The sequence below is a fragment of the Dryas octopetala genome, chromosome 2 (genome assembly GCF_963921425.1).
Source record: "Dryas octopetala chromosome 2, drDryOcto1.1, whole genome shotgun sequence".
Lineage (NCBI taxonomy): Eukaryota > Viridiplantae > Streptophyta > Magnoliopsida > Rosales > Rosaceae > Dryas > Dryas octopetala.
Window position 1 is genome coordinate 3,495,610 of NC_141367.1, and position 26,594 is coordinate 3,522,203.

The 26,594-nt window shown below is 36.3% G+C and overlaps 1 protein-coding gene and 1 pseudogene across 6 annotated transcripts; both read left to right on the forward strand.

Annotated features, from left to right (window-relative positions):
- Window positions 1-10,140: 10,140 nt before the first annotated feature.
- Window positions 10,141-16,205, forward strand: LOC147292542 (Pentatricopeptide repeat (PPR) superfamily protein). 6 transcript variants are annotated; one of them, XR_015120730.1, is made up of 5 exons: window positions 10,141-10,533; window positions 11,873-14,681; window positions 14,892-14,981; window positions 15,109-15,304; window positions 16,036-16,205. XR_015120730.1 is itself a non-coding variant. In XM_086234195.1 (2 exons), exon 2 carries the CDS (start codon window positions 12,307-12,309, stop codon window positions 14,137-14,139), a length of 1,833 nt encoding a protein of 610 aa, XP_086090321.1. In that variant the 5' UTR covers window positions 10,141-10,533; window positions 11,873-12,306; the 3' UTR covers window positions 14,140-14,874. The 6 variants fall into 6 exon arrangements, 1 of the variants encoding a protein (XP_086090321.1); XR_015120731.1 differs by having other exon boundaries at window positions 15,109-15,192; window positions 16,029-16,205; XR_015120733.1 differs by having other exon boundaries at window positions 15,190-15,304.
- Window positions 16,206-21,825: 5,620 nt separating this feature from the next.
- LOC147292543 (cytochrome P450 77A3-like) lies at window positions 21,826-22,446 on the forward strand (annotated as a pseudogene).
- Window positions 22,447-26,594: the final 4,148 nt, after the last annotated feature.

Here is a 26,594-nt window from a genome sequence, read left to right on the forward strand (position 1 = left end):
AAAATACCCTTCATTCAACAAAACAATCACATAAAAACAACTTAATAAATGAGGGTATCATTGTAAATACTAAAATAAAATTTAAAAAATACAAAAAGACATCCAACCACTTTAGTGGAGAGTGGTGAAAAGTTATAAAACAATAATACAAAATACAAAAAAATAAAAATACAATAAAAAGGCACTTGACACCTGCAGAGCGCATGCCAATAAGCTACTATATATAAAGGGAGAATAATGAGTAAGGTTGAACATTCAAAAACTCCAAAACTACCCCCACTTAAGAAAAAAAACATACAACAAAAAAATTTAATAAAATAAGGGAAAATTAGTAAAAGAACTAGAAAGAATATGTAAGATTAAGTTTCTTAGATATAAAACAAAAACAAAAAAAACAAAAAAAAACAAAAGAAAAAAGTAGGGGTGGGTTTGAAAACCAAAAAAATCAACCAAACCGACCGAATCAAATCGAAAAAAGTCGATTTTTGACAAAAAAAAATCGAACCGAACTAACCATCCCTTAGGTTCGGTTCGGTTTTGATCTTCAAAAAACTGTAAGAACCGAACCGATGGCCTCCATGTTGCTTTTCTTTTTATTTCATGTTGCTTTTCTTTTTTTTTAATCTTTTGGATTGTAATTTTAATGAATTTAGTTTCTTTAGTTTCTTTAATTTCTTAGTTAATGCATTGAACTTTCATCAATATTTTAGAATGTTCTAGGCTTCAAAAAGGGTAAAAAAATTGAGATTTTCGAATTTTGGACTCTAAATGTTAAAACATGAAGAAAAAAAATTGCGAACCCAAACCGATTTAACCAACCGAACCGATAGGGTTTAGGTTCGGTTCAATTGTGAATAATTTTAATGGTGGAATCGAACCAAACCGAATCCTTATAATCAGTTCGGTTTGCGTTTTAGCCCTAAAACCGAACTAAACCCAGCCCTAGAAAAAAGATATCACGTTTAATGTATGGGTAGGGGTGTCTTCAAAATCCTAAAAAACAAAGCAATAAAAATACAAACACGATCAAAATAAACCCATGTTCCTTCTTATCACCCGACAAACTCCCACTCCATCCAAACTTCCTTCACTCAGTCTTTTCTTTTCTTTTCTCTTTAATTCACATACACAGAGAAACCAAGAGATGAAAAAAAAAATTCAAACTTTATGTGGTACTGGGTTTGGAGCAGAGATGAGAACAAGATGGAGACAATGGAAGCCTTTACTTTGAAAAAATTGGCTACAGAATTCGTCACCTACGCTGAGAAGGATTGGGTTTTGAAGTGGCATTGAAGTACAGTTTCCATACTTTTAACTCTCAAGATTTTATGATCTCAAAAAAAAAAAACAACAAAAAAGTCGTTTACCTATGGGTTTTAATTTTGGGTGCATTAGGTTCTAGGCCGGGTTCGACCACTAAACATGCTGGTAAAAAGTGTTGGAAATTGATTATATAAACGCAGCGGAAATAAAAATTCATATGATCATGCTTCAGATCGAAATATGATGCAATAAAACATGATTTATCTAAGGAGGATTCGTAATTTGTTTTCTTGATTAGAAGCCCATCAAAGTGTGAATCCACAAGCTCTCCATCATTTGGTTCTTCTAGTCACATAAAGATGTATGACCTCTAACTAGTCCACGCTTGGAAGAGATGAAGAGATTGAACTCTTTGGAGAATGGGAGTGCTAGCTCTCTTGCTCAAGAATGTGGCTTTAGAAATAAAAAGAACATATAATGAATTCTACAAGAACTTCCATTAGTCAAACTTCCTTACATAAGACCTTATTTATAGAATTGAGTGACGACCATCTTTCCACTATAATAGGGCCGACCACCTAGTCATGGACCAAGTTTGTTGGTCCATTTGCTAGGTAATTAACCTTTAATTTTATTATCAATTAATTAACTCTATAATTAATTAATAAGTCAATTGGTCCAATATTAATTAATTAACCACTTAATTAATTAATAAGCCTAATAGTGTAATGTTAATTAATTAACTCATTAGCCCAAAATTAATTAACTTCTTAATTAATTAAAAGGCCCATTATTTCTATTTTCATTAATTAGTTTAAAGCTCAATTAATTAACTCTTTAATTAATTCTGCTCAAGCTCATTTTTAAAACCGTCCCACATCTATTGGCGTGTGACCTTTTAAGTTCCAATTAAATCCGGTAGTGGATTGGGACACGTTCCCAAAATAACCTAATCAAGGTAAAATTACCATTTTACCCTTAGGTCTCCACAAGTCAAGATTGATGCCTAGTAGAGTGTCATGACTACCTGGATTAACCGGAAGAGAGAAGAACCTATTCCGTCTTCGATTACAATACAATACAGTCTCTCTATCATCCTATGTTCCTGAATCATGGTCGGGTATGAAATTTCGTCAACCCAGTATGATTCTTGAGGTCCAACACTTATGTATAGATTTCATTCGATTATGGAAGCTTGTTTCCATGATGTAGTACTCTAGCTAGAGATTCTTGAATCTAGACATATGTTGCCTCTTGAAACATTTCTCTTATTATCAGGAATGATAGATTCTTTGTTGAACACACATATGTCCCTATACGTCAGTGACTATGCCCAATATGTACCTTTAATTAAACTCTAGGAACCTAGCCTTATGATACAGTCAAAGCATAGCGACCGAACGCACAGGACAACCATGAGTCTCAAGTCTAGGGACCAGTTGTATTATCAAGACTTAACGATTTCTTTTAGACGGATGTATAATACTTCATGATAGGTACGTATTCGTTACTTTGGTCACGTTCAGTGAACCATATACTGACATTCATGATCTTCTCCTAGTGTCTCTACATAGATAATCTGAGACCGATTATCTTATACGTTAAGCAGAGATAGATCATGCTGGTTTTACCGGATTTGATATTGTCTAGATATCAATCATGCAACCAGAAACAGTTTAGACTTCAAGTACTAAAGAATATAAGTCTCACTATCCTAACTTCTTTAGGACATTATTCCTTTAACTTGAAATCATGAACCTCTTTTATGCACACACACATATATTATATAGTATGTATATGAAAGATGGAACATAAAAGAAAAGTTTGCCCGTGATGTTAGAAATATACACAATACGTTTATTAAAATGATTTACATTATGGTATATTCCAACATCTCCCACTTGCACTAATGTCAATCGACTACTAATCGCAACCTCATCCCCTCGAGATAACGATTTAGTTGTCTTCGAGACATGACTTTAGTCAATGCATCTGCTACATTGTTTTCTATAGATATTCTGAAGATACTGACGTCGCGTTTGGAAACAATTTCCTTTTGGACATAAAAACGTCTGTCTATGTGTTTGGATCTTTGATGAGACTTTGGTTCCTTTGCGTGCGCTACAACTCCATTTTAATCACAATAGACAATTAATGTTATTTAAATGGAAGAACCAATCTAAGATCAGAAATGAACTAACTAATCCAAATATCACGTCTTCAAGCTGTGATATAGTTTGTCTCAATTTTTGAGTCCGCTGCTATACTCTGATTAATAGCTTTTTAACTAACTTTACCTTCGTTCAAAACGAAGATGAACCTTGAAGTGGACTTCAGATCATCTACATCTGATGCAAAATCTGAATCGGTGTAACCTATCACTTACAACTCTCTTCTACCATAGACTTGAATATGTTGTTGTAAAATTTTATTTACTCGCAAATATACGAGTCTAGTAGTATATTAACGAGGTCGAACCTCAAGGAGTGATGAAAAACGATACACTAAGCTTAAACTTAAGTTAATTTAAAGCTAACCTAGTTTAGAAATTTTGTTGGTTTGTGAGGCAACTTAAAATAAAATGCAACTAAATTAAAAGCAAATAAAGTAGATAAAAAGAGAATAAGGTAAATAAAGGTGCAAGAATTGAAATATTAAATCTAGAAAGTAAAATAACAACTTTTTGGTTTTAGAAACTAAACAATGGTATAAGAACCAAGGTTAGGGTTCCACACCACTTATGAACATATTAAATGAGATTTTTAGTAATTTACCTTTAAAAGAGGGCACTCAAGAGTCACTTGATGCCCTCTTGTAAAGATAAATATGAATTAAGCACAAAAGTTGAAGATTTATATGGTAGATCTTGATTTTGCTTAGAAAATACAAATTTTAAGCAACTTAAGTGAACCAAAACTAAGGAACAACTAGAGTTCAAAAAGTTTGTGTTTAAAACAATGAACCATAAAGCTAAAATGTGGAAAGATGATTTAACTACTCATAATATATGATATTATGGGTGAAAGAGGATCTCTTTCTCATTTTAATATCAAAATCTAGAGCTTGTAGGATCTTAAATAAGGGAAAATTTAACATAAAGACCTCATTTAATAATGTTCATGGTGGTGCTTCCCCCTTACCTTGGTAAGGGGGTTTAGTGACTACCCATGATCTTATATCTTAAATAAAAATAAAGAAAGAAGTAAATGAGCATGAAATTTAAAGAACAATAAAATAAATAACACTACTAACAATAAAGTAAAGAACTACATAAAATAAAAGGCATAAAGTAAATAGAGGATTAGAGAAGAGAGACATAATATAAAGTTAACCATAAAATAAAGAACTACATAAAATAAAAGACATAAAGTAAATAAAGGATTATGAGAAGAGAGAAGAGAGACATAATATTAAAATTTCATTAATTAAAATGCAAGAAAAAAAATTACATTCCTATTCTCTCTCAAACATCATAGCCAAATGGCTTGAGAGAGAAATTCTAGGAGAAATACTAAAAAAGCCAGAAATTAAAATTCTAAAGTAAAAGATGTGGTAAAGGGGCTGAATGCTTCCTTATATAGGCAAAGCTTAGGGTAGAAGGGAGAGCTGGTGACAGCTATTGAGATAAGGATCAACACAAAGAGCTAGCGCTGGAGCAATCTGGAAGCAGCTGGAAGATGGCCACGTGTCGCCTGCTGGTTGGAGGAATGCTTGATTAATCAAGCAATTCTGCTGGGCGAAAGGAAAAGAGAGGGCGGCTTGCGACTGGCTTGGAGGCACCGGCTGCATGGGAAGACGTGAGAGAGAGAGAGAGAGAAAAGAAGAAATGGGGAGGCGGCTTGCTGTGCTGCTCGGATGGCTGGCTCGGCTCGGCTCGGCTCACATGGGTGAGGAGTGACACACGGAATGCTGGGCGGAAGAAATGGCTATTGGTTGGCCACGTGGCGACGCTCGAGTGGATGATGGGTTGATTAATCAAACAATTGACTGGAAGCGAAAGGAAATGTGAGGCGCCATGTGTCGCTGCATCATTGGAGGAGAGGATGATTAATCAAAACCGGTGGCTGGCTTCTGCTGGGCTCAGTGACCATTCGACTTCCTGGGCTGGGCCTCTACACAAGTGAGCTTCTCCTCCTTCATTTTTTGGGCTTTTCAATTTAAAAACTTACAACACAAATAAAACTTAATTAATAAAAATTCTAATTTTAAAATCTAGCCTAAAATAAATAAAACCTAATAAAATCTAAGAAATACAACAAAAACTAATAAAATCCATTAATTAACTAAATAATAAAAATAAGAATTAAAACACTAAAAATTGCTAAAAAACATAGACAAAAATGTGAGATTTTAGGGATAAAAATTATATATAAAATGAGCTCAACATATGTCATTCGTATTTCTGAAGTACTTAAGAACACATTTAAATGGGCTACTTCTAGGTTGGACTGATATCTGCTGGTTACACTCATAACATGTGCAATATCAGTCCTAGTACATATCATGACACACATCAAACTACAAATTGTGGAAGCATAAGGCCTGATTTTCAACATTTGTATATCTTCCGGTATCTTAGAAAACATTTCCTTTGATAGTTTTATGCGTGTCACTAGGGTAGTAAAGTACCTTCCGAGTCTTGCATGTTGAATCTATTCAACAGCTTATTTATGTACGTGGATTGAGACACTTCCAAAAACCTTCTTGATCTATCTCTGTAGACCTTAATACCTAGAATATGTATGGCTTCTCCTAAATCCTTCATAGAGAAGATTTTGGATAACCATACTTTGACTGATTTTAGCATTGCACATCGTTTCCGATTAGCAATAAATAATCCACACAGGAATTATCAAAATCATTCACGTGTGCTCCCACTATCCTTTTATATACACTTGGTCCATGTACATTTTGCATGAAACTAAATAATTTGATTGCTTCACCAAACCTAATGTTCCAACTTCTAGATGTCTACATTGGTCTATATATGAATATATGTAACTTGCAACTTCATGATTCTGCCATTGAATTATGAATTATTCAGGTTGATCTATGCAAATCTCATCCTGAAGATAGCCATTCATAATGGTTGTGTTCACATCCATTTGCCATATCTCACAATCATAATGTATGGTTATGGCAACTAAAATATGAATAAACCTTATCATGGCAATGTAAGAGTACGTTTCCTCATGATTGTTGCCATCCATTCCAGAGGATCTATAAGAATCCAGACTTGGTTGGTATACATGGATTCCACTTCAGATTTCATGGCTTCCAGCCATTTACTTGAATCCATATATAATATTGTCTCTTTATAGTTCATAGGGTCAGCATCATCCTTCAAATTTCCTAGGACATCGGGCTCACCTTCCAAGAGGTATAACCATAATATCTTTCGGGTGAACTCGAAGTTCTACTAGTTCAACGTAGAGATTTGTGTATTTTGTGATAGTGATACATGTTTATCTGTCTCCTCTTGTGTTGTCGGTGTCTCTCTAGGAGGTAATTCCTAGAGATCCAACTTCTGTCATTTACCTCATTCTTGGATAAATTAATTTCTAGAAATATGACAAATTTATTAACAAATACTTTCTATCCGTTAGGATGGTAGAAGTAATACTCCATAAACCTTCTAGGCTATCCCACAATCCTGCACTTATCTGCCCTAGACACTCATATTGTCCGGTTCTTGTCACTAGACACAGGCCGGGTAACCCCCAAATCTTAACATGACATAAGTTGGGTTTCTTTCATAGAACACTTCATATGGTGTCTTAAGTATAGATTTAGAGGGAAACTTGTTCAATAGTCATATTGTTGTTTCAAGCGCGTATTTCAGGAAAGTCAACTAGCACCAGAATCTATGACTCAACATAAATGAATCAACAATTCAATGGACTCTATGTTTAGAGTTTCAGACATGTCTTCTCAAGCCTCGTCTTATTTCCTTTTGCTAACACTTTAGCTTTTAGGATACACTTGATATCGAATGCCAAAACAAAATTTTGTCATTTCGACATCATTCAATCAAAATGTTCTTGCCTAGTAACTAAGAGAGTGGATTAAACATATCATTCACTACAGAAAATGAATAAATAATTTATTCATTAGCAGATATTTCCATCAGTGTTTAAGAGCAGACTAAAATATCTGATGGTACTCCCACTAGTTTTTTTTGGAATTCCACATCCCTCAGTGGAAATTCTAGAATCAAATTCCTAGTGAGGATTGAAAGCTCACTAACCCAAAGTTGCCTCACATATGTTAAGGGCTCTAGCAAGTGTAATGAGAGAACAACTTGTCCATTCACATCTCATGTGATTACCAATCTTCTTGGCCTCTAAGTACAAATGGACTCCACATATCTGTTAAAAGCCTATTGACTTAGTTTAAACTTATCCCATCATTCCAGTAGGTATAGGCGGTCAATATGGGTCGAACATATCTGTTAAAGACCTATAGAAAGTTCCTACCACATCCACCTCACATGCGTTTATAAATAACTAGGTCACAAGGAAAACTTAACCCCCATATGTGGAGTCATTAAATAGTCAAGTGACTTCTGTTGTTCATAATGATGGAAGGCCTATAAAGGAACACTCAATATTTCCTTACTTTACAAGTTTAATATTTATGAGGGATTCATTTATTTAATTTAGTCTCATCAAACAAGCAAATACACTTTTTATTTCTTAGCGCAACTTCCTTGTGCTTGGTTCAACGGTGGACCGACTTGGTGTATGGTACTTTAAGTCTCACTTAATCATTTATTAAATCCAATTTAATAAACATGGGCTTGGTTGGTGGCTTTCCCTATTGGGCTAACCTTATGTTAAACTATTTAAAATAATTAGGCCCAAATCACCATTTATCCTTATTATCTAATTAACTCTTATTTAAATAACTTTGGGTTTTATATAAAATAAAATAGCCCAAAATATCTAATTAGTTGATAATCCAAATTATCAAATAATAAGATGGATAATGACATTAGAATAGGAATTGGATAAAGCATATCCAAAATTCAAGGAATAACCCAATTATCCAAATAACCTTATTATCTAATTAATTATTAATTAAATAATTTGGGCAGCTAAAATTCAAAATAAAACAGCCCAAAATATTTAATACTGATAATACCATATTATCAAACTAATTAAATAATAACACATGGATAATGACATTATTTTAGGTATATGAATAAAGTTGATAAACTGATAACCCAAAATCAAGGAATAAGGGATAATTAAATTCCTTTAACCAAGGAGAGGGACTAGGAGTCAACTGCTCATAGCCAAAACCTCCTCCTATAGCTGGTCCTTCCTTATTTTCCATGGGCTAGCTTTGCTCAGAAAACCATTCAAGCAATTAGGCTCATTTATCCACAAAACCGAAATTATTCAAACAATTATTATTTAAATAATTTCGGCAATTAAATTTCTGAAATAAATCAGCCCAATATTCACATAACTAATAATGAAGGACTAAAATTTCGGGTTTCGAGGAAATTTCGATGGAAATTTTCAAGATTTTTAAATTTCGACAAAAATTAGTCTGAAACGACGTAAATTACTATCAAAATACATAAATTTTGAATGAAACTTTACCATATATTTATTTAACATCTTATCTACTATATTGATAAAAAACATTAAAGAAACCAAATTATATGGTAGGTTTCATGTGATATGTAATGAATATAATGTCCGTTGAAGGCAAATACTGTTAAAAAAATGCTTCACTAATTAATAATTACATCAATAAACCTCAATTTTATTTATACTACAATATTGTCACATGAATTACAAAAGTATTCAATACCACATATAGTTTCTAGGAAGTTGAAAATTTTCCCTGTCTTCAGTATCATTATGTCCAAAGTAGGTGTAATGCGAAGAATAATCACCCCAAAATATTCTCCAGTATAATTTTGCATGTAATTGCCAACATGCCAACCATATGGACCATGAACCTGTTGTGGTTGAATTTGCCCATAAGCATACTCATTTGAAGAGTTTGCCTCTTGTTATGGCAATGAGTTACTGTCAGACTCAACTGAGTAAGGCATATGTGGTGGGTAGAATATTGGAGAGTTTTGTTCATAATTGTAATTGTCACTTCATACCCCTATAGAGCCAAAAGTGGTGGATAATGAATCCTCTTCTTCTTGTGTTAGACTCTCATGACCTCTTTGTCTGCGACTGTAGCCTTTTCCTATGGTACCAATTCTTGATCCGGCACTCCTACTCCCATGATCCTCAGTTGCATGTGTGTAGTTTGCTTCGACATAAAATGGGCTCATATACTCTTGAGAATGTCCAGTGCAATCTTCATTTTCACCATCACCACCACCACCACCATTACCTCTACCATTACCATTACCATTACCATTACCATTACCACTACCACTACTACTACCACTACCACTACATTTACCTCCTGTAACGACCCGACCCAAATTTCATTAGAAATTAAAATTTTTTATTTTTATTTGTAATGGTCATTTAAAGGCGTAGTGGGAGATTAAATTGTGAGACTTCGTATTTTGTTCTAATGAATTATTTTAAATATTTTGAGAATTTATTTGAGAAATAAAAGGTTTTGAATTTAAATTTTAAAATTGGGCTTGACCCAAAGTTAACTTTTAAAATTAGTGGGTTTTTGATTTTGACTTTGGGTTTGATGGAAAGGTCTCGAGTCCACGAGTTCATAAACACGTAGCACGCGTCGGTTCGAGTTACGGTTTGAAAGATACGGACATTTAAAGTGACTGGCAAACTTGTAATTTTTACAAAAATGAGTTTTAAAACCCAAAAATCAGATTTTTAGGGGATTCTCTCTCTCCTCTCTCACGGATCTCTCTCTCTCTCTCTCTCTCTCTCTCTCTCCCCACGACCTCTCTCTCTCATCGATCCTCGGTCGTCCGGTGTCGGACTTCAGCGATCCGACCGGCGTTGGACTCGTCTCGACGCCGCCGACCTCCCAGTGAGGTCCGATCAACCAACCAAGCCGCGACGGCGGCGCAACGGCGCGGTTTTAGAACGAAGCTCTCCGACGGCGACTCGACTTTTCCAGCGAGTTCGAGGGCGGCGACCACTTGGGTCTTCTTCCCCAGTCCACGGCGAGTCCTGTCGTGCCACCCCCTTACTCCGACAACCCCTTGCGACGGCGGATCGTGGCTGAGAAGTTCGCCGGCTTCCACCGCCGATTTCGGCCATTTCCGGTGACTTTTGGCCGTCGGTCCAGTTTTGGAAAACGATCCTCTAGGTATGGGCTTTGTTTCCCCCTTGGTTTGATTGTTCAATTTTGTGAAATTAGGAAATTGAATTTATGGGGTTTGGCCCCATTTCGGGTTTACCTTGAATTGAGCCTATTTGAGTGATTTCTGAGTTGTTTTTCATCCAATTGAAGTGCGTTGAATTTGGGTTGATTTTTAGTTGAAAAATCATTTTTTTTAGAATCTGTCGCCGCTGCCACCGCTGTCTCCGCCACTTGTGGCGGCGGGTCAGCGATCGTTATCTCATTTTGCCCAAATTGAACTTCTAGGAGACCCTATGAGGTTGTTTGGTGAGTTCTATGAAAATTTCTGTGTTGTTTAAGGCCGGGCAGCCACTGTGCGTGGTGGTTATCGCCCATTTCGGTTGTTTAACGGCCCATTTGTATTTCTGGTTTGTGAAATTGTTGATTGTCTGGTCTTAACAGGTGCATGGGCTCGGGAAATCTCATTCCCGATGCCGTTATGTTGCCGGATTGGAGATCCAAGCAATGACGCTGTGAAAGGCATGAGAATAAATTGACGAGGATTTGAGGCTAAAGAATTAATTTGAGAATTATAGAGTTGCCATGAGATTAATTACTGATTTGATGATGAAGTGTTAGTATGATGTGAGTAACAAACAAATGAGGGGTTGTGAATAGGAATCAACTTCGGAAAGGATTCGGCTTAGTTCGGAGTAAACAGTGGGTGGACCTTGATTTTTATAAAAATTATGTTTGCTATGTGCATTCTTGTGGAAATGGCGTGTCTTAAATTCAATTCGTTTATGAGAGGATTTATTATATCTTGCATGATTATCGAAATGATTATTTATTTTGGGATGTGAAAATGTTGGGATTTGAAAATGCAAATACTGATCGGACGAGCCTGCTTGTGCGGAGTGACCCCTCCGTATGAGATTGTGGCCAGGATACGAGCCTGCTCGTGCGGAGAGACCCCTCCGTACGGGATTGTGGCCAGGATACGAGCTTGCTCGTGCGGAGAGACCCCTCCGTACGAGATTGTGGCCAGGATACGAGCTTGCTCGTACAGAATGACCTCTATGTGCGAGATTGTGGCCAGGATTTGAGCCTGCTCGAGCACGGGATTGTGGCCAGGACATTGTCTGCAGATACGGGTTTGAGTACGGTGAAACTTTATTCCCCTTTTCAAGGATTTTTCTATGATACAAGTTTAAAGAGGAAATTTCTTTTTATGTTAATTTGGATTCTTAAATATGGTGCTATAGAATACTTTTACTCATAAAGTTTTAAAGAACGATTTCTTAACTTGTTCACTCACTAAGTTATCTCACAATTTTCTTGATTTATCTTAAATTGTTTCCCCCAGGTCGTAGCTTTGGTGGAGGTCGAGCCAATCTCGTCGAGGCATTTTACGTCAACGAAGTAAGCAGACGAAGCTCACTATCTCTTCTTCATTTGAAACAAAATCACAATGCCTAGCTGCTTTGATTGAGTTCGGGAAAGCTCTTTGCGCTGGTTGACGGCGTCTGTCCAACTGTGTGCTTGCCCATTGTTGGCTTGAACTATTTTGGGGGTGTGCTTGACTAATCATCACTCGCCCACTCATTTCGCTCATGTGGTCGGCACACCACGTGCTTGATGAAACTCCCCTTCCAAGTTTATTATCTACAATGTCACCCAATCTTTAGGCAGCCCGACTGATTTTGATACCAACTCTTGACTATCAACAACCATCCCGGTTGGTGTCAAAATTATGCCCAAACAGTTGACTTATAGAATAAGCCTACAATAAGGTGACGAATGCCAGTGTTTCACTATCTACACCAACTGAAACTCTGTGCCAGACGCCAAGCGGCTTATACCACCAAAAAACTACACGCTCAAATCATCAAACAAGGTCTGCATCTATGCGTGCCCTTACCCAACACCCTCTTAGATACCTACGGGAAATGTGGTCTAGTCGAAGACGCGCTCCACGTGTCTGACGAAATGCCTCACAGAGACCATGTTTCGTGGGCTTCAATTCTCACTGCCCACAATCAAGCCAACACCCCCCACCGAACACTCTCCATGTTCCCCGCTATGTTTGAGGTTGATTGTTTGCAGCCAGACCATTTTGTGTTTGCTAGCATTGTCAAGGCCTGCTCTAGCTTAGGAGTTATTAGACTAGGCAAGCAAGTGCATGCTCGCTTTTTGTTATCACCATTTTGTGACGACGATGTGGTTAAGTCATCCCTGGTTGATATGTATGCAAAATGTGGATTACCTGATAATGCTCGTGCAGTTTTTGATACAATTTCACTGAGAAGTGTGGTTTCTTGGACTGCTCTGATTTCGGGGTATGCCAGAAGTGGAAGGAACTCAGATGCTTTAGAAATGTTTGAGAGGTTACCGGTTAAGAATTTGTTTGCTTGGACTGCTTTGATATCTGGGTTGGTACAAAGTGGACATGGTGTTGATGCGTTTTATTTGTTTATTGAAATGAGAAGACAAGGGGTGGATATAGTAGACCCATTAGTCCTCTCTAGCACTGTGGGAGCTTGTGCTAATTTGGCAGTATTGGAGCTTGGAAAGCAGGTTCATGGCCTAGTTATAGCTCTTGGCTATGAGTCTTGCTTGTTTATTAGTAATGCATTAGTGGATATGTATGCAAAATGTAGTGACATTTTAGCTGCTAAGGTTATTTTTGGTCGAATGCATCGAAGAGACGTAGTTTCTTGGACTTCTATAATTGTTGGGGCGGCTCAGCATGGGCGAGCTGAAGAAGCATTGACTTTATATGATGAGATGGTTGCAGCAGGAATAAAGCCAAATCAGGTTACCTTTATTGGATTGATATATGCTTGTAGCCATGTTGGTTTAGTTAGCAAAGGACGTACTCTTTTCAAATCTATGATTGAGGATTATGGAATTGTTCCCTCTCTGCAACATTACACATGCCTTTTGGATCTGCTTAGTCGGTCTGGGCACCTTGTTGAAGCTTCAGATGTTATTAATTCAATGCCGTTTGAGCCTGATGAACCCACTTGGGCAGCTTTATTAAGTGCTTCCAAGCAGCATGGAGATACCCAAATGGGAATCAGGGTTGCTAATCATCTTTTAAGCTTAAACCTAGAAGACCCTTCAACTTATATACTGTTATCTAATGTCTATGCTGGTGCCAGTATGTGGGAAAATGTAGCAAAGGTGAGAAAGTTGATGGTAGCTAGAGAAGTAAAGAAGAAGCCAGGTTATAGTTCCATTGACATTGGAAAGGAAAGAGAAGTGTTTTATGCTGGAGAGACATATCATCCTATGAAGGATGAGATTTTCAGTTTGCTTAAGGAGTTAGATGCAGAGATGAGGAGAAGAGGCTATGTTCCTGATAGTAGCTTTGTTTTGCATGATATGGAGCAGCAGGAAAAGGAAAGGCAGCTATTTTGGCATAGTGAGAGGTTGGCTGTGGCTTATGGGCTGCTTAAGGCTGTTCCAGGGACAGCTATCCGGATAGTCAAAAATCTTCGTGTTTGTGGAGATTGTCATACTGTATTGAAATTCATAAGCAGTATTGTTAAGAGGGACATTGTTATTCGAGATGCCAATAGATACCACCATTTTAGTAGCGGGGAGTGTTCATGCAATGACTTTTGGTAACACTATATTCTTCCCATTCTCTTTCAGGTTTTTGCCTCTTAAATGAAGGTAGATTGAAGGTCCTGAAATTGAGAAGCTGCTTTAAGGCTTTCTCATGTGCTTAATTAAAACGTTTTCGAGTTAGATTTTCCTTTGATTTAAGTTTTACCTGCCTTCTTAAGCTTATTAATTTTGTCTTGATATATATTGCTTATTCTTTGGTTTAACCTTTTATCCTTTTCGAGGTTAACTCGATGCTTTGAGCTCCAATGTCCTTTACTTTCCATCATTCAGACTTCAGAGTACATTGGGTTTCGACCAAAAAAAAGTACATTGGGTGTTGGAGATAATACAATTTATATAATAAAAACAATAAATTTCTCCCGAGCAGCAAAGTGACGATCACAAAAATTTTGCTCTGTTTATGGTAATTCAAGCCCTTTGCGGTTTGGTATGAGTATGACCACAAACTGGTGCAGTAGATCAATCACTTGACTTGTCCCTTCCAGGATATAACAGCCTAACTCAAATGTTGTATAGGCTGTTGATTGTGCTTGCTTGAGGTAAGGAAATCCTATCCTGAGTTTTTAAATATCTATTTTGATTTTTGGGTTTCAGTTTTGGGGTATGATTTGTGCAAGGTTTCAGTTTTTAATTTCTATTTGGGATAAGCATATGCAGAGGAAGTAGGAATTTTATTTCAGTTTTGGGTATATATGTGGTGATGAGGATGACATAAGAGTATGTTTATTGTTTGATGCTTCTTTTGTTAGGCAAAGAACAAGCCAAAATTGCTTTGGCAACAGGGTTTGTTGACAACAAGATTCTAAGTCAACAACATTCAAGATTCTGTAAAGCTTGAAGTAATTATGCCATCATTTGTGTTTTTTTTTTTTTTTTTTTGCATCTTGAATAGTGTGATGTTTTCTTGATTTTCTTAACTGGTTTTACCTCTTCCGATTACCATAATCTTTTTCCTTCTTTTTTTAGCAGGTACAGCTTTGTGCTTCGCACTATGCTCTTGTTGGTGGTGGCTTGGATGACTTTACTTGTCTTGGGTGACTTTTTTAGCAGGTACAGCTTTGTGTTTCCTTTTAATGTTAGCATTGTACATCTTACTTCAGGATATGGCATGATTGATAAGCAAGAACAAGTTTACATAGGTCCTTTAATTGCCTTCATCTTTGTGAGTATCAATCTGCCATTGTTACTCTTAAGTTTCACATTGTTCAAATTCTGTAAATATAAAAAATTATCAAGGATTATAATAGTGTATAAGACCACATAGCAAGTGTTTTAGAGTCAACTAGTTGATTCAATAACTTGCAAGGCATAAAGATTGATAGAGTCATCACTATCATAATTCACATTCCATGGGATCAAGGTTTGATCAAGGAGTACTCTCTGGTAGCTCACCTCATGGTTAATGATGATGTGATGTTTCTTTGTTAAATTGGTGCATAATTGTGTCCCTCCAATCAACTCTGTTTGCTCTCACTCCCGGTGACCAGACTTGTTGTTTCCATAATGACATTATTTAGTATATAGATGTTCAAGTTAATTTTTTGGGCTGAGTATCTGAATTCAATACGAAAACTGAATTTAAATTGTTCAACATTCTTTGAGACTTGATCCCAAAGAAGATGTAGTAGAAAAGAAGAAAAGGAGAACAAGAGAAACAGCCCCAAAATCATGCTCAGTTCTTTTGCATGTGTTTCTTTGTAATGGTCCAACTTTCTTTATGATTTCTCTGTTTTTTAGATGTTTACTGTTAGCATTGTACATCTTATTTCAGGAAATGAGATAATTGATAAGCAAGAACAAGTTTATATAGGTCCTTTAATTGCTTTCATCTTTGTGAGTATCAATCTGCCATTGTTACCCTTAAGTTAGCTTTGTTTTGATTGTAGTTGGCAGTAGGAAGCTGGCAGATATGGATGCACATGCTTGTGACTTAGGGGGGTCAAGTTGGAAGGAAGTAAAGGTTCTGTTAAGCTAGATTTTCTTTTTCTTTTTTGTCTCTTCTTTTAAGCTAGTTTGATTGAATGTATTTTTTGTACAACTGATCACACTTATGGAATCTATCATGTAATATATATATATATATATATGAAGTATCTTTTGGTTTAATTCTGAGTTAGCAGTTGCTAAAATAGCTTTGATGTGTGAATATATGCAATGTAGATCATATGGAACAATAGTATTAGGTAACCACTCCTATCCAGCACTTTTATATACATTTAACAAAAAAAAAAAAAAAAACCTGAAAATTTCAATTTTAATTATTTATTTAGTTAAACAACCCTTTGAAAGGGTAGCACTAGATATTTGAAATGCAAATTGAATTATATTTTTGAAATGGATTAAGGGACTAACTACGTTGGTTGGTTATCACAATCAAACTAATTTTCAAACTAACTTGTAATGGTTGCATAATAAAAGCAAATCACTGTTCTCAAGCAACCTTACCAAAACAGGCGGTGCAGACACCTTTTAGGGACCCCAACCCCTACATCCTTTGGCTTAAGTGTTGCTGCAGCGTTGGTAATCCCTTGTGCAACTCTAAATGGTTGGTTAGTGTCCAAAAGAGTTGGTAAAAAGTAGGTTGCCATTGCTCAGTTTTCTTGTAGTGATTTGGCAATTTCATACATGATGCATATTAGATATCATTAACAAATCATACAAATTCTATATTAATTATTAAAAAATCATACCAATTCCAATTCCATATCATATCACCAATTTCATCTTCTATATCAATATTTATATATCATACAAATTACACAAATCATACAAATCAAAATCAACCCAAAATTATACAATCAATTCCAAAATTATACGATTAAAGATTCAAAATTAACCCAAAATCATACAAATCAAAATCAACCCAAGATTATACAATTAATTCCAAAATTATACAAATTATACAATCAAATATACAAAATGTCAACATCAACCCAAAATCATATAATCAATTCCAAAATTATTCAATTAACCCTAAAATTTTAATTTCAGAAATACCCAAAACAGCATAAAGAGCCCAAAGAGAAAAAGTCACGCTTCCCTTCTCTATTTCCTCTCTACTGCTATTTCTCTGAGTTTCTGAAAATTTCTAGGGTTAAGCACAAATTAGCAAATCTCTCTCAATGATCGGAGGTCGAAGTGGATTTGAGGTGGCCGGATGCTTCGAGTTAGCCGGAGTTGGTGAGAAGACAGAGAGAAGTCAGAAATAGAACACAGCGAACGCCGATGAAAAGAGAGAGAGAGAGAGAGAGAGAGAGAGAGAGAGAGAGAGAGAGAGAGAGAGAGAGAGAGAGAGAGAGAGAGAGAGAGAGATGAGTCTAGTCTAGGCGTCCAATAAGCCAAGGATAAGATGGAGAAAAGAGGAGAGAGAGAGAGAGAATCGGTGCGGCGCTGCAGATCGAGTTTGCATTGAATATGGAAATGCTGTAGTGTGAGTGTGCGAGTGTGCAAGTGAACCAGTTTCTAAGCAAGCGTAAGTTGAGAGAAATTTTGGCGAAATTTCTCTCAAATTCAAAAAATTTTGCCTTGAAGAGTGTTCAAAATTTCAAATATTTCGACGAAATTTGAACAAATGTGTTAAAATTTCGAAACCCCTAAAAATCAAAATTTTGGGCAAAATTTAGCCAAAAATTTCGAAATTTAAACCCTTGCTAATAATACATTATTATTAAATTAATATAGATAATAGAAATGGATAATAGCACAAAATAAGGAACATGATAAACCAAAACCAAAATACAAGGGATTATGGATAATGGAAACCAAAAATCAAGGAGCATGACTAGGAGTCAACAACTCTAGCCACCCCCAGCTGACCAGCACGTCCCAAGGCTTCCTTGCAGCCCCAAAGCTCCTCCATGCACGATGGCTGTCGTTGCCCCACCAGCCGGCCACTTCCGGCTATCCTCCTACACCCTTTTGCGCACTGTTTTTGCATTTTGGCATCTTTTCGGGTACCATAAAATTACAGAAAAATTCTCATAAAATTTATACTCATTCTACATTATATTGACATTCAAAATATGCAGAAAAATAATAAGGAACATTGCATAATTTTCTAAAAAAAAAAAAAAAGGCAAGCCCTTTGAGGTCCAAAATTGTCAATTCTCACCTTCCTCGCATGATTAAACTTTATTTTAATTATACCTACCATGTTAGTTAACTAATAACATATGAGTGCTGCTATTTAGATCAAATTAATTTATTTTTATCCCCACCATACTCTTTACACCCAACTTCAAAATCAAAATTTAAAAAATTTATTACTGTACCCAACAACTTTTCCAAAAACACCCCTATTGAAATATTATACCCAACAAAAACTCAACATATTCCTTTATATACCCAACAAACAGACCCAACACCATCATTGTCACGCTCCAATCCGGGATTAAAAATTAATCTCAGATTAAGGTGTAAATCACACTCTAATTATAAAATTAAGTTCTATAACCAGAATGTGACGGAAAAAAAATAAATAAATAGAAAAGAACTTCGTACTATTATTATACCATAAACTGAGTTCAAGCTTAATTGACAACATAAGTCATACTTCTGTACTTTACAACCTTCACAGTTTCAAAATTAAACTTAACTTCTGACTCGTTTCAAGTCTACTCACAATAACTACTCTCGATCGGCTTAACACTATCTCTCGCTACAGTACCTGCATAGTCTATGAGGGGGTGAGCTCTAATCAACGGCTCAGTAGGGACAATCAACCTTATTATGCAAAATTAATTATACTGAAGCTCAATGAAACATACAACATGGAGCAGATAATATATAATACAATAATCTTATTAATACATGAATGTTGTGCTGCACTTCCTCGTTTTAAGCCTCATAATATGGATAAAGAGTTCATCAATATAATAGAACAAACAGGCTTGCACGTCCTATACCATGCATTTTACCATTGCGGCCTCGAATGCTCTATCATACGAATTAACAGTCGATGCATTTTAAAATATAAATTGCAATGCACATCTTCACTTTAATCCGCAATTAAAGTGCAAGATATCCTAACTTCGATACGCAATCGAAGGTCCCAATGCGCCTTGAGGCCGGTTTAGATCATTTTATCAGTTTCTGCTGAAGGAGTTTCACTCCTCGCACACACTATGAAATTTAAATAACATAATTTAAATCTTCAATCCCTTCTCACCACCGTAACTTCAATTCTAAATGAATTATGCTTCACATTCAAATAAATGCACATAATTATATATAATAATTTACTAATTCATGTCATGTACAAGTAATTCAGATAATTCATATAAGTCATGTATTAGCACACATATCGCATTTTCAACAAAGATTCAATACAATCAAATTTGTAGTCAAAGGTTCCCTAGATCCCCTACCTAAACTCCAGAGCTTAGCCTGATCCCACATGTTCATTCGAGAAATTCCTAAGTTGTCCTTACAACACTATCATCACCGGTTCACGTGATTGATCCAAAATCCAATCGACCTCGGAGGTTCTCTTGGAGGTTCAATTGGGCAGAAACAGAATAATTAACCACCAACCCGCCGCCACAAGTGGCGGAACCTACGGTAGCAGCGGCTGCACGACCTGGAAAACACCCAAATTCAACTCCAATCAATCCTAATTGCACAAAGGAACCTTCAATTGCACAAAAACAACTCAAATTCAAGTCTAATTTCAAGAAATTCAAAATAAGCAAAAAACCTAAAATCGAACTTCCAATTTCTCAAAATTGGTCATCCACACCTTAGGGAAAAGGAAGCCCATACCAGAGGATTGTTTCTCACAACTGGGTCAATGGCCAAATATCACCAGAAACGGCCGAAATTGGCGGCTTCCGCCGCCGGCCTTCATAGCCTCGATTCGTCGCCGTGCAAACTCCGATGGACAATCAGAGGGTACCATCGTGACTAGTTTGATGAGAAGATCAATTCTAGGCCGGAGCTGAATCACGAAATCGTCGGCAACGTCACGTCACCGCCGGAGCTCCAACTTGCCGAACCAGGTCTCGGGTTTGGGGAAATTTCTAGACTAAACAGAGGCCAGGGAAGAAAGAGGAAGGGAAGGTGAGACTATCTAGGCCGGTCCCATCGCAAGCCACGGCTAGACGTGCTGGTGGCAGGCGCGGCGGAAGTGAAGGGGCGAGAGAGAGAGAGAGAGAGAGAGAGAGAGAGAGAGAGAGAGAGAGAGAGAGAGAGAGAGAGAGAGAGAAATGAGATATAAATTTTGATTTTTGGTTTTAAAACCCTTCCACATGAAATTACAAAAATGCCCCTAAGTTCGCACATTCATAATCCTTAAACTGTAACCTTAATTTACGCGTGCTTCGATTCTACGTTCTCATGGGCTCAAGACCTATCCAAAGAGTTCAAATTCAAAACTAAAAACCCATTAATTTTAAAAGTCAACTTTCGGGTCAAGTCCAAATTAAAACAAAATAAAAAATTTACCCAAAACCTTTTATTTCTCAAATAAATTTCCAAAATCTTTAAAATAACTTCTCAATATAAAACTTGAAAAATACAGGGTGTCACAAACACCACTACCACCCAACGCCAATGCCAACACCACCCATCACCACCACCACCACCACCCAACGCCAACACCATCACCTTTTGAGATATCTTCATTAAATAAAATACCTCTTCCTCCTTCCTTATTCTTCCTTATATTACTTTTTTTTTTCTCCTGCAAATAGATTTAATAGTTAAAAAAAAAAAAAACCATCCCCACAAGCGCACAGACCCAACCAGGGACGGACGCACGTTGGGAGGTAGGGGGTCGGGCGACCCCCCAACGCCGAATCTCCTAGCCGTGAACCTCCTTTCCCAGCCGCCGATGACCCCCCAAACCTCTGGACGGCGACCCCTCGACCTCTGGCCGGTGACCCCTCGCTGCCCAGTCGCCCACCACCTGCTTGATGAAAAGCCTCAGTGGCTGCTGGACTTTCTCTCTCTTTTCTCTTCTCTTCTGCTCTCCTCTCTTGGTTTTGCTGGACTTTCTCTCTCTTTTCTCTTCTCTTCCTCTTTCTCTTTTGGTTTCTCTCTCTTTCTTCTCCTCTGTTTTCTTTCTCTTGGGTAATACACCACCGCCTAGCACACACACACTGACACACACCACTGAACACACATACACACATCTCACTCCCAGCCATTCAGCTCACACACACATAATCACAACTTTTTTCTGTTTTTGTTTTTAATAAATATATGTATATATAACATAAGTTTATATATATATATATATATACTATAACAGAATTAAAATTAATACTAATAAACACAAATATAAATATAAATAAATAATAATTTAGTAATTAAATATAAATAAATATAAAGACAAAGTAATTATTTTAATAAACAAAATTTTTTAAATTTAAAAATTAGGTTATTACATATTTACAAGTAGCTTGTAATATTGTTTATCATTTAATTTTTTATTGTTATTATCGTCTAAATTTTTTTTTTTTTGCTTTTACACTATGACCCCCCGGGTTGGAGATCCTGGATCCGTCACTGGACCCAACCCCTCCAGCTTTTCTTTCTCTTTTTCTTTGCTTGCTCTTCTTTCTTTTTTCTTCTTTTCATTCTTAATTTTTTTCTGTAAATTAACTCCCAGGAGACTCCCTCATCCTTCCCCACTCACCCAACAATACGGGGGCCTCCCCCGACCAATCTAGAAGTCCATGACGTTGCCCCGCCGACTCCCCCATCCGCCTTCTCTTTTGTATGGGCAAGTGCGCCATCAACTCCGCCGAGTATGGCCCGCTCTGGTGGACCATGCGCTGGAACTTTGTCACTGAGTTGATAAAATCGGCGAGGATCCGCCGGTGCAACTGGATACGAAACTGGGCCCTGGAGTACCACATGAAGGGGTTGTCGAGGTCATGGCAGACTCACCATCTGCAGCATCCTCATATGTCGTTGCTTCGGAGCGACAATCTCAGAGAAGAGAATCAAACACATCGAGAACGTATTGAAAGACGTTATGATGATGACAACACCAGAGCTCCCGGATTTCCTCCCCGTGCTGACTTTGTTGTTCCGGCAGCAGGTGAAGGAAGCGAAGGAGACTGATCGAGGAAGAAACATATGGAGTGTTTGGTTCCGCTGATAAGAAATCGAAAGGAGTTTCTCAAAATTAGTGGGAATGTGAATGAGGAGATGGTGAGTCCCATGGGGGCTGCCTATATTGACTCATTGTTCGAGCTCGAGGTGCTCGGAAGACTAGGAAAGTTAGGAGAAGAAGAACTCGTCACGCTTTGCTTTGAAGTCATCAATGCAAGAACTGAAATGGTTTTTTTTTTAAATTAGTTAATTAGCATGTCTTAATTGGTCATTTTACATTATGGTAGAGTATGAAATTACATTGTTAAAAGTGTTGAGGCTATTAATAAATTAATTGGGGCTAAATAGTAGCACCCATAACATATATATAAACATAGAATTAATAACCCAGAAAAATCATACATATACATGAAGGTAACGCAAAAACAAGAACCAAACAATAAATCATCATATTGCACATACAACAATTAACCAAAGTAGGCTCTGATACCACTGTTGGAAATTGATCATATAAATGCAGCGGAAATAAAAATTCATATGATCATGCTTCAGATTGAAATATGATGTAATAAAACATGATTTATCCAAGGAGGATTCGTACCTTGTTTTATTAATTAGAAGCCCATCAAAGTACTAATCCATAAGCTCTCCATCATTTGGTCCTTCTAATTACATAAAGATGTGTGACCTCTAATTAGTCCAAGCTAGGAGGAGATGGAGGGATTGAACTCTTTGGAGAATGAGAGTGCTAACTCTCTTTCTCAAGAATGTGGCTTTTAGAAATAGAAAGAACGTAGAATGAATTCGACAGGAACTTCCATTAATCTAACTTCTTGATGTAAGGCCTTATTTATAGAATTGACTGGCAACCATCTTTCCACTATAATGGGGCCGGCCACCTAGTCTTATGGACCAAGTTTGTTGGTCTATTGACTAGGTAATTAACCTTTAATTTTATTATCAATTAATTAATTCTTTAATTAATTAATAAGTCCATTAGCCCAATATTAATTAATTAACCACTTAATTAATTAATAAGCCCAATAGTCCAATGCCAATTAATTAACTCATTAGCCCAAAATTAATTAACCACTTAATTAATTAAAAAGCCCATCATTTCTATTTTCATTAATTAGTTTAAAGCCCAATTAATTAACTCTTTAATTAATTTTGATCAACCCTATTTCTAAAATTATCCCACACCTATTGGCGTGTGACATTTTAGGTTCCAATTGAATCCGACAGTGGATTGGGACACGTTCCCAAAATAACCTAATATGGGTAAAATTATCATTTTACCCTTAGGTCTCCACAAGTCAAAATTGACGCAAAGTAGAGTGTCATGACTACTCGGATTAGCCGGAAGAGAGAAGAACCTATTCCATCTTCGATTACAATACAATCTCTCTATCATCCTATGTTCCTGAATCATGGTCGGGTATGTAATTTCGTCAACCCTAGCATGATTCTTGAGGTCCAACACTTTTGTATAGATTCCATTCGATCATGGAAGCTTGTTTCCATGATCTAGTACTCTGGCCAGAGATTCCAGAACCTTTAACTAAACTCCAGGAGCCTAGCCTTATGATACAATCAAAGCATAACAACTGAACGCACATGACAACCATGTGTCTCAAGTTTAGGGACCAGTTGTATTATCAAGATTTAATGATTTCCTGTTGACGAGTGTGTAATACTCCATGACAGGTATTCGTTACTTTGGTCACGTTCAGTGAACCATATACTGGCACCCATGATCTTCTCCTAGTGTCTCTACATAGATAATCTGAGACCGATTATCCTAGACATTAAGCAGAGATAGATCATGCTGGTTTTACCAGATTTGATATTGTCCATATATCAATTCTACAACCAGGAACAGTTTAGACTTCAAGTACTAAAGAATATAAGTCTCACTATCCTAACATCTTTAGGACATTATTCCTTTAACTTGCCGATGTAGATGCAGCTCAGAAAATGCAGATGCACTTCAATATATAGATGCACCTGTCGAGAAAATGCAGCTAAAAAAATACAGATGCATCTCAAATATACAAATGCACTTGTCGAACTCTCAAATATACAGATGCACTTGTCGAGCGCTCAACAGCCTAATTTAGGCTCACTGATGTGCTTCACATGCAGGAATTGTCATTTAGGCCAAGTTAGTATCTCAATGTCCTTTTTTATAAGTTTATTAGTGAATTTGGTACTTGTATCTAATTTACTTTTTTTTTTTTTTGTCTGGATGTTTACCTGTGTTGATTTATAACAAAATTGTGCCTTCGTTCCACTTTAGGGTACTGTGATGCTTGGGTTTTGCTTATTCTCTTTATCATTGCAGATATATGACACAAATGAGGTTTTGCTTCAAGAGGCTTGGTTCTATTATGAAGAAGATTCATTGGGTAAGCAATTTCAAGACATTATTATTTGAACTGTTTTTATTTTAGTACAAATTGTTTTTTAAATGCAATAACATTATTGTTCGTTATATTTCCACTCTTTTAAAGTAGGCTATTTGGTTGAATACAAGTTAGGAAAAGTCATTGGATTGATTAAGATTAGTAGCTGTCTAATAGTTATTGGTTAAGAGCATATAAATGAAATTGAAGAAACCACTACATCTTTTAAAAATTAAAGTTGAAGAACCAATATTGTTATGTTACCTTTTTTTTTTTTTTTTTTTTTTTTGTTAGGCGGTCAGGGGTGTCCGGGCCAGCTTGCGTGCACCTCAACTAATCCCCTCCCCGGTCCGGTCAAAGGTAGGTTATCCACGCCAGGGCTAGGGAATTCAGAGAAGTAAATCTCTTGCAGCCTGGCCATGTGAGGAGTCGAACTGGTGACCACTAGGGAGCAAACCCAAGGCCTGAGCAACTGAACTACCCCACTGGGTTTGTTATGTTACCTTTTTGCTACTGTATAATTCATGGTTGTGGTTTGGTTGAGATTAATTAGGTGTCTCATATCTTTTCTATATGTGGGGGATAGAATATCACATCAAAATTAAGAAAAGAATAAGAAAACCACTTTTAAGTGAAAATGAAGACTAAAGCAGAGACTGTGTTTTTCTTATTCTCTTTTTACTATTAAAATTTATTATTCGTATTAGTTATATTTTAAGTACAAATGGTCCTTTAGATGCGCATGCGATAACATCATTATTCATTTTGGTTTCAGTCTATTATGATTGCTTATTGTATAATTGACAAAAAAAAACTGTTTATATTTCTATTTTCATGGCCTGGGTATGTGGTTTGGTTGAGATTACATGTATTTTAATCCTTATCACAATTATAAAATGAAAGCACTTTTAAGAGAATCAGGACTATAGGGATTGAAGTTAAAGAGTCAGAGTAATTTAAATTGATGTTAGTATGCACCGGTTGATAAGAAATTGAATTTGAGTTCCCTAATTAGTTTTGAAAAATGCGCTAATGGATGATAATATTGTAGCTTTAACTTGCATCTCTTGCATGAGGGACATCAGTTATTTGCACATTTTGTGGCTATTTTTTAATAATTAGAATGAAAATGGCATATTGGAATGATCTAAGAATGAATATACTGAAGTAAAATGGGGTCAGACTTATTGAATAGAATTAACAAATTCAATTGGTTAATCACATCAGTTATCTATAGTGAACATATTAATTAAAAGAAGAAAAAGAAAACCATCAAAAAATTGCAGGAAAGGATCACTTAAATGAAAAGAAACCATGTTTCTGTTGTTTTGTTCATGAATCATGATGCATGCAATATTTCATGATTATTGATGAAACCATAGTGCTTTTGCTAGGAATAATCTATCTATTAGTATCTTATTTCTTATTCTAAAACGTGGTTTCTTTGTCGTCACATATATTTGGAGTTATATAAGACATTGGAGACATAAAGTGCTTGCATTCCATATGCACGCACTTATTTTTAACCAAAATACCTACCCAATTTATGTATTTTTGTTGAAAGATTGATAGAAACTTTGTTTTATAGAAGTAACAACTGATTAATTCTTTAGAACAAAATGACTAATACCCCTCATAACCAATCATATTAGGCAACTAAATAGGTGTCGATTGGCTTGGATTTTTTTTCCTGTTGTGTTGGCCTACAAGATTAATTGTTTTTGCATTTTATTTAAAGGCAATCTCAAATAGATGATTTCTTTCTCTTATTTTCGTTTGTGGCAAAAACATTCGATTTTGATTTTGTTTTGAAACTAACTTTTTTAGAGAAATTTATGGGTTTGTAATCTTTGGTATGATTTGCGAATTTTTTTTTGTGTTCAAACAATTGCTATTACTGATGCAAATGAGTAATGAGCAAATATGTTATGTGCAGAGACAATCTAAGCTGAAAGTATAATGGAGGCCGAGTAACTGCTATGCACAAAA

Bases quoted from the DNA above. Each gene is read 5' to 3' on its own strand.
- LOC147292542 (XM_086234195.1), top strand. From the start codon at position 12,307: ATGCCAGTGTTTCACTATCTACACCAACTGAAACTCTGTGCCAGACGC.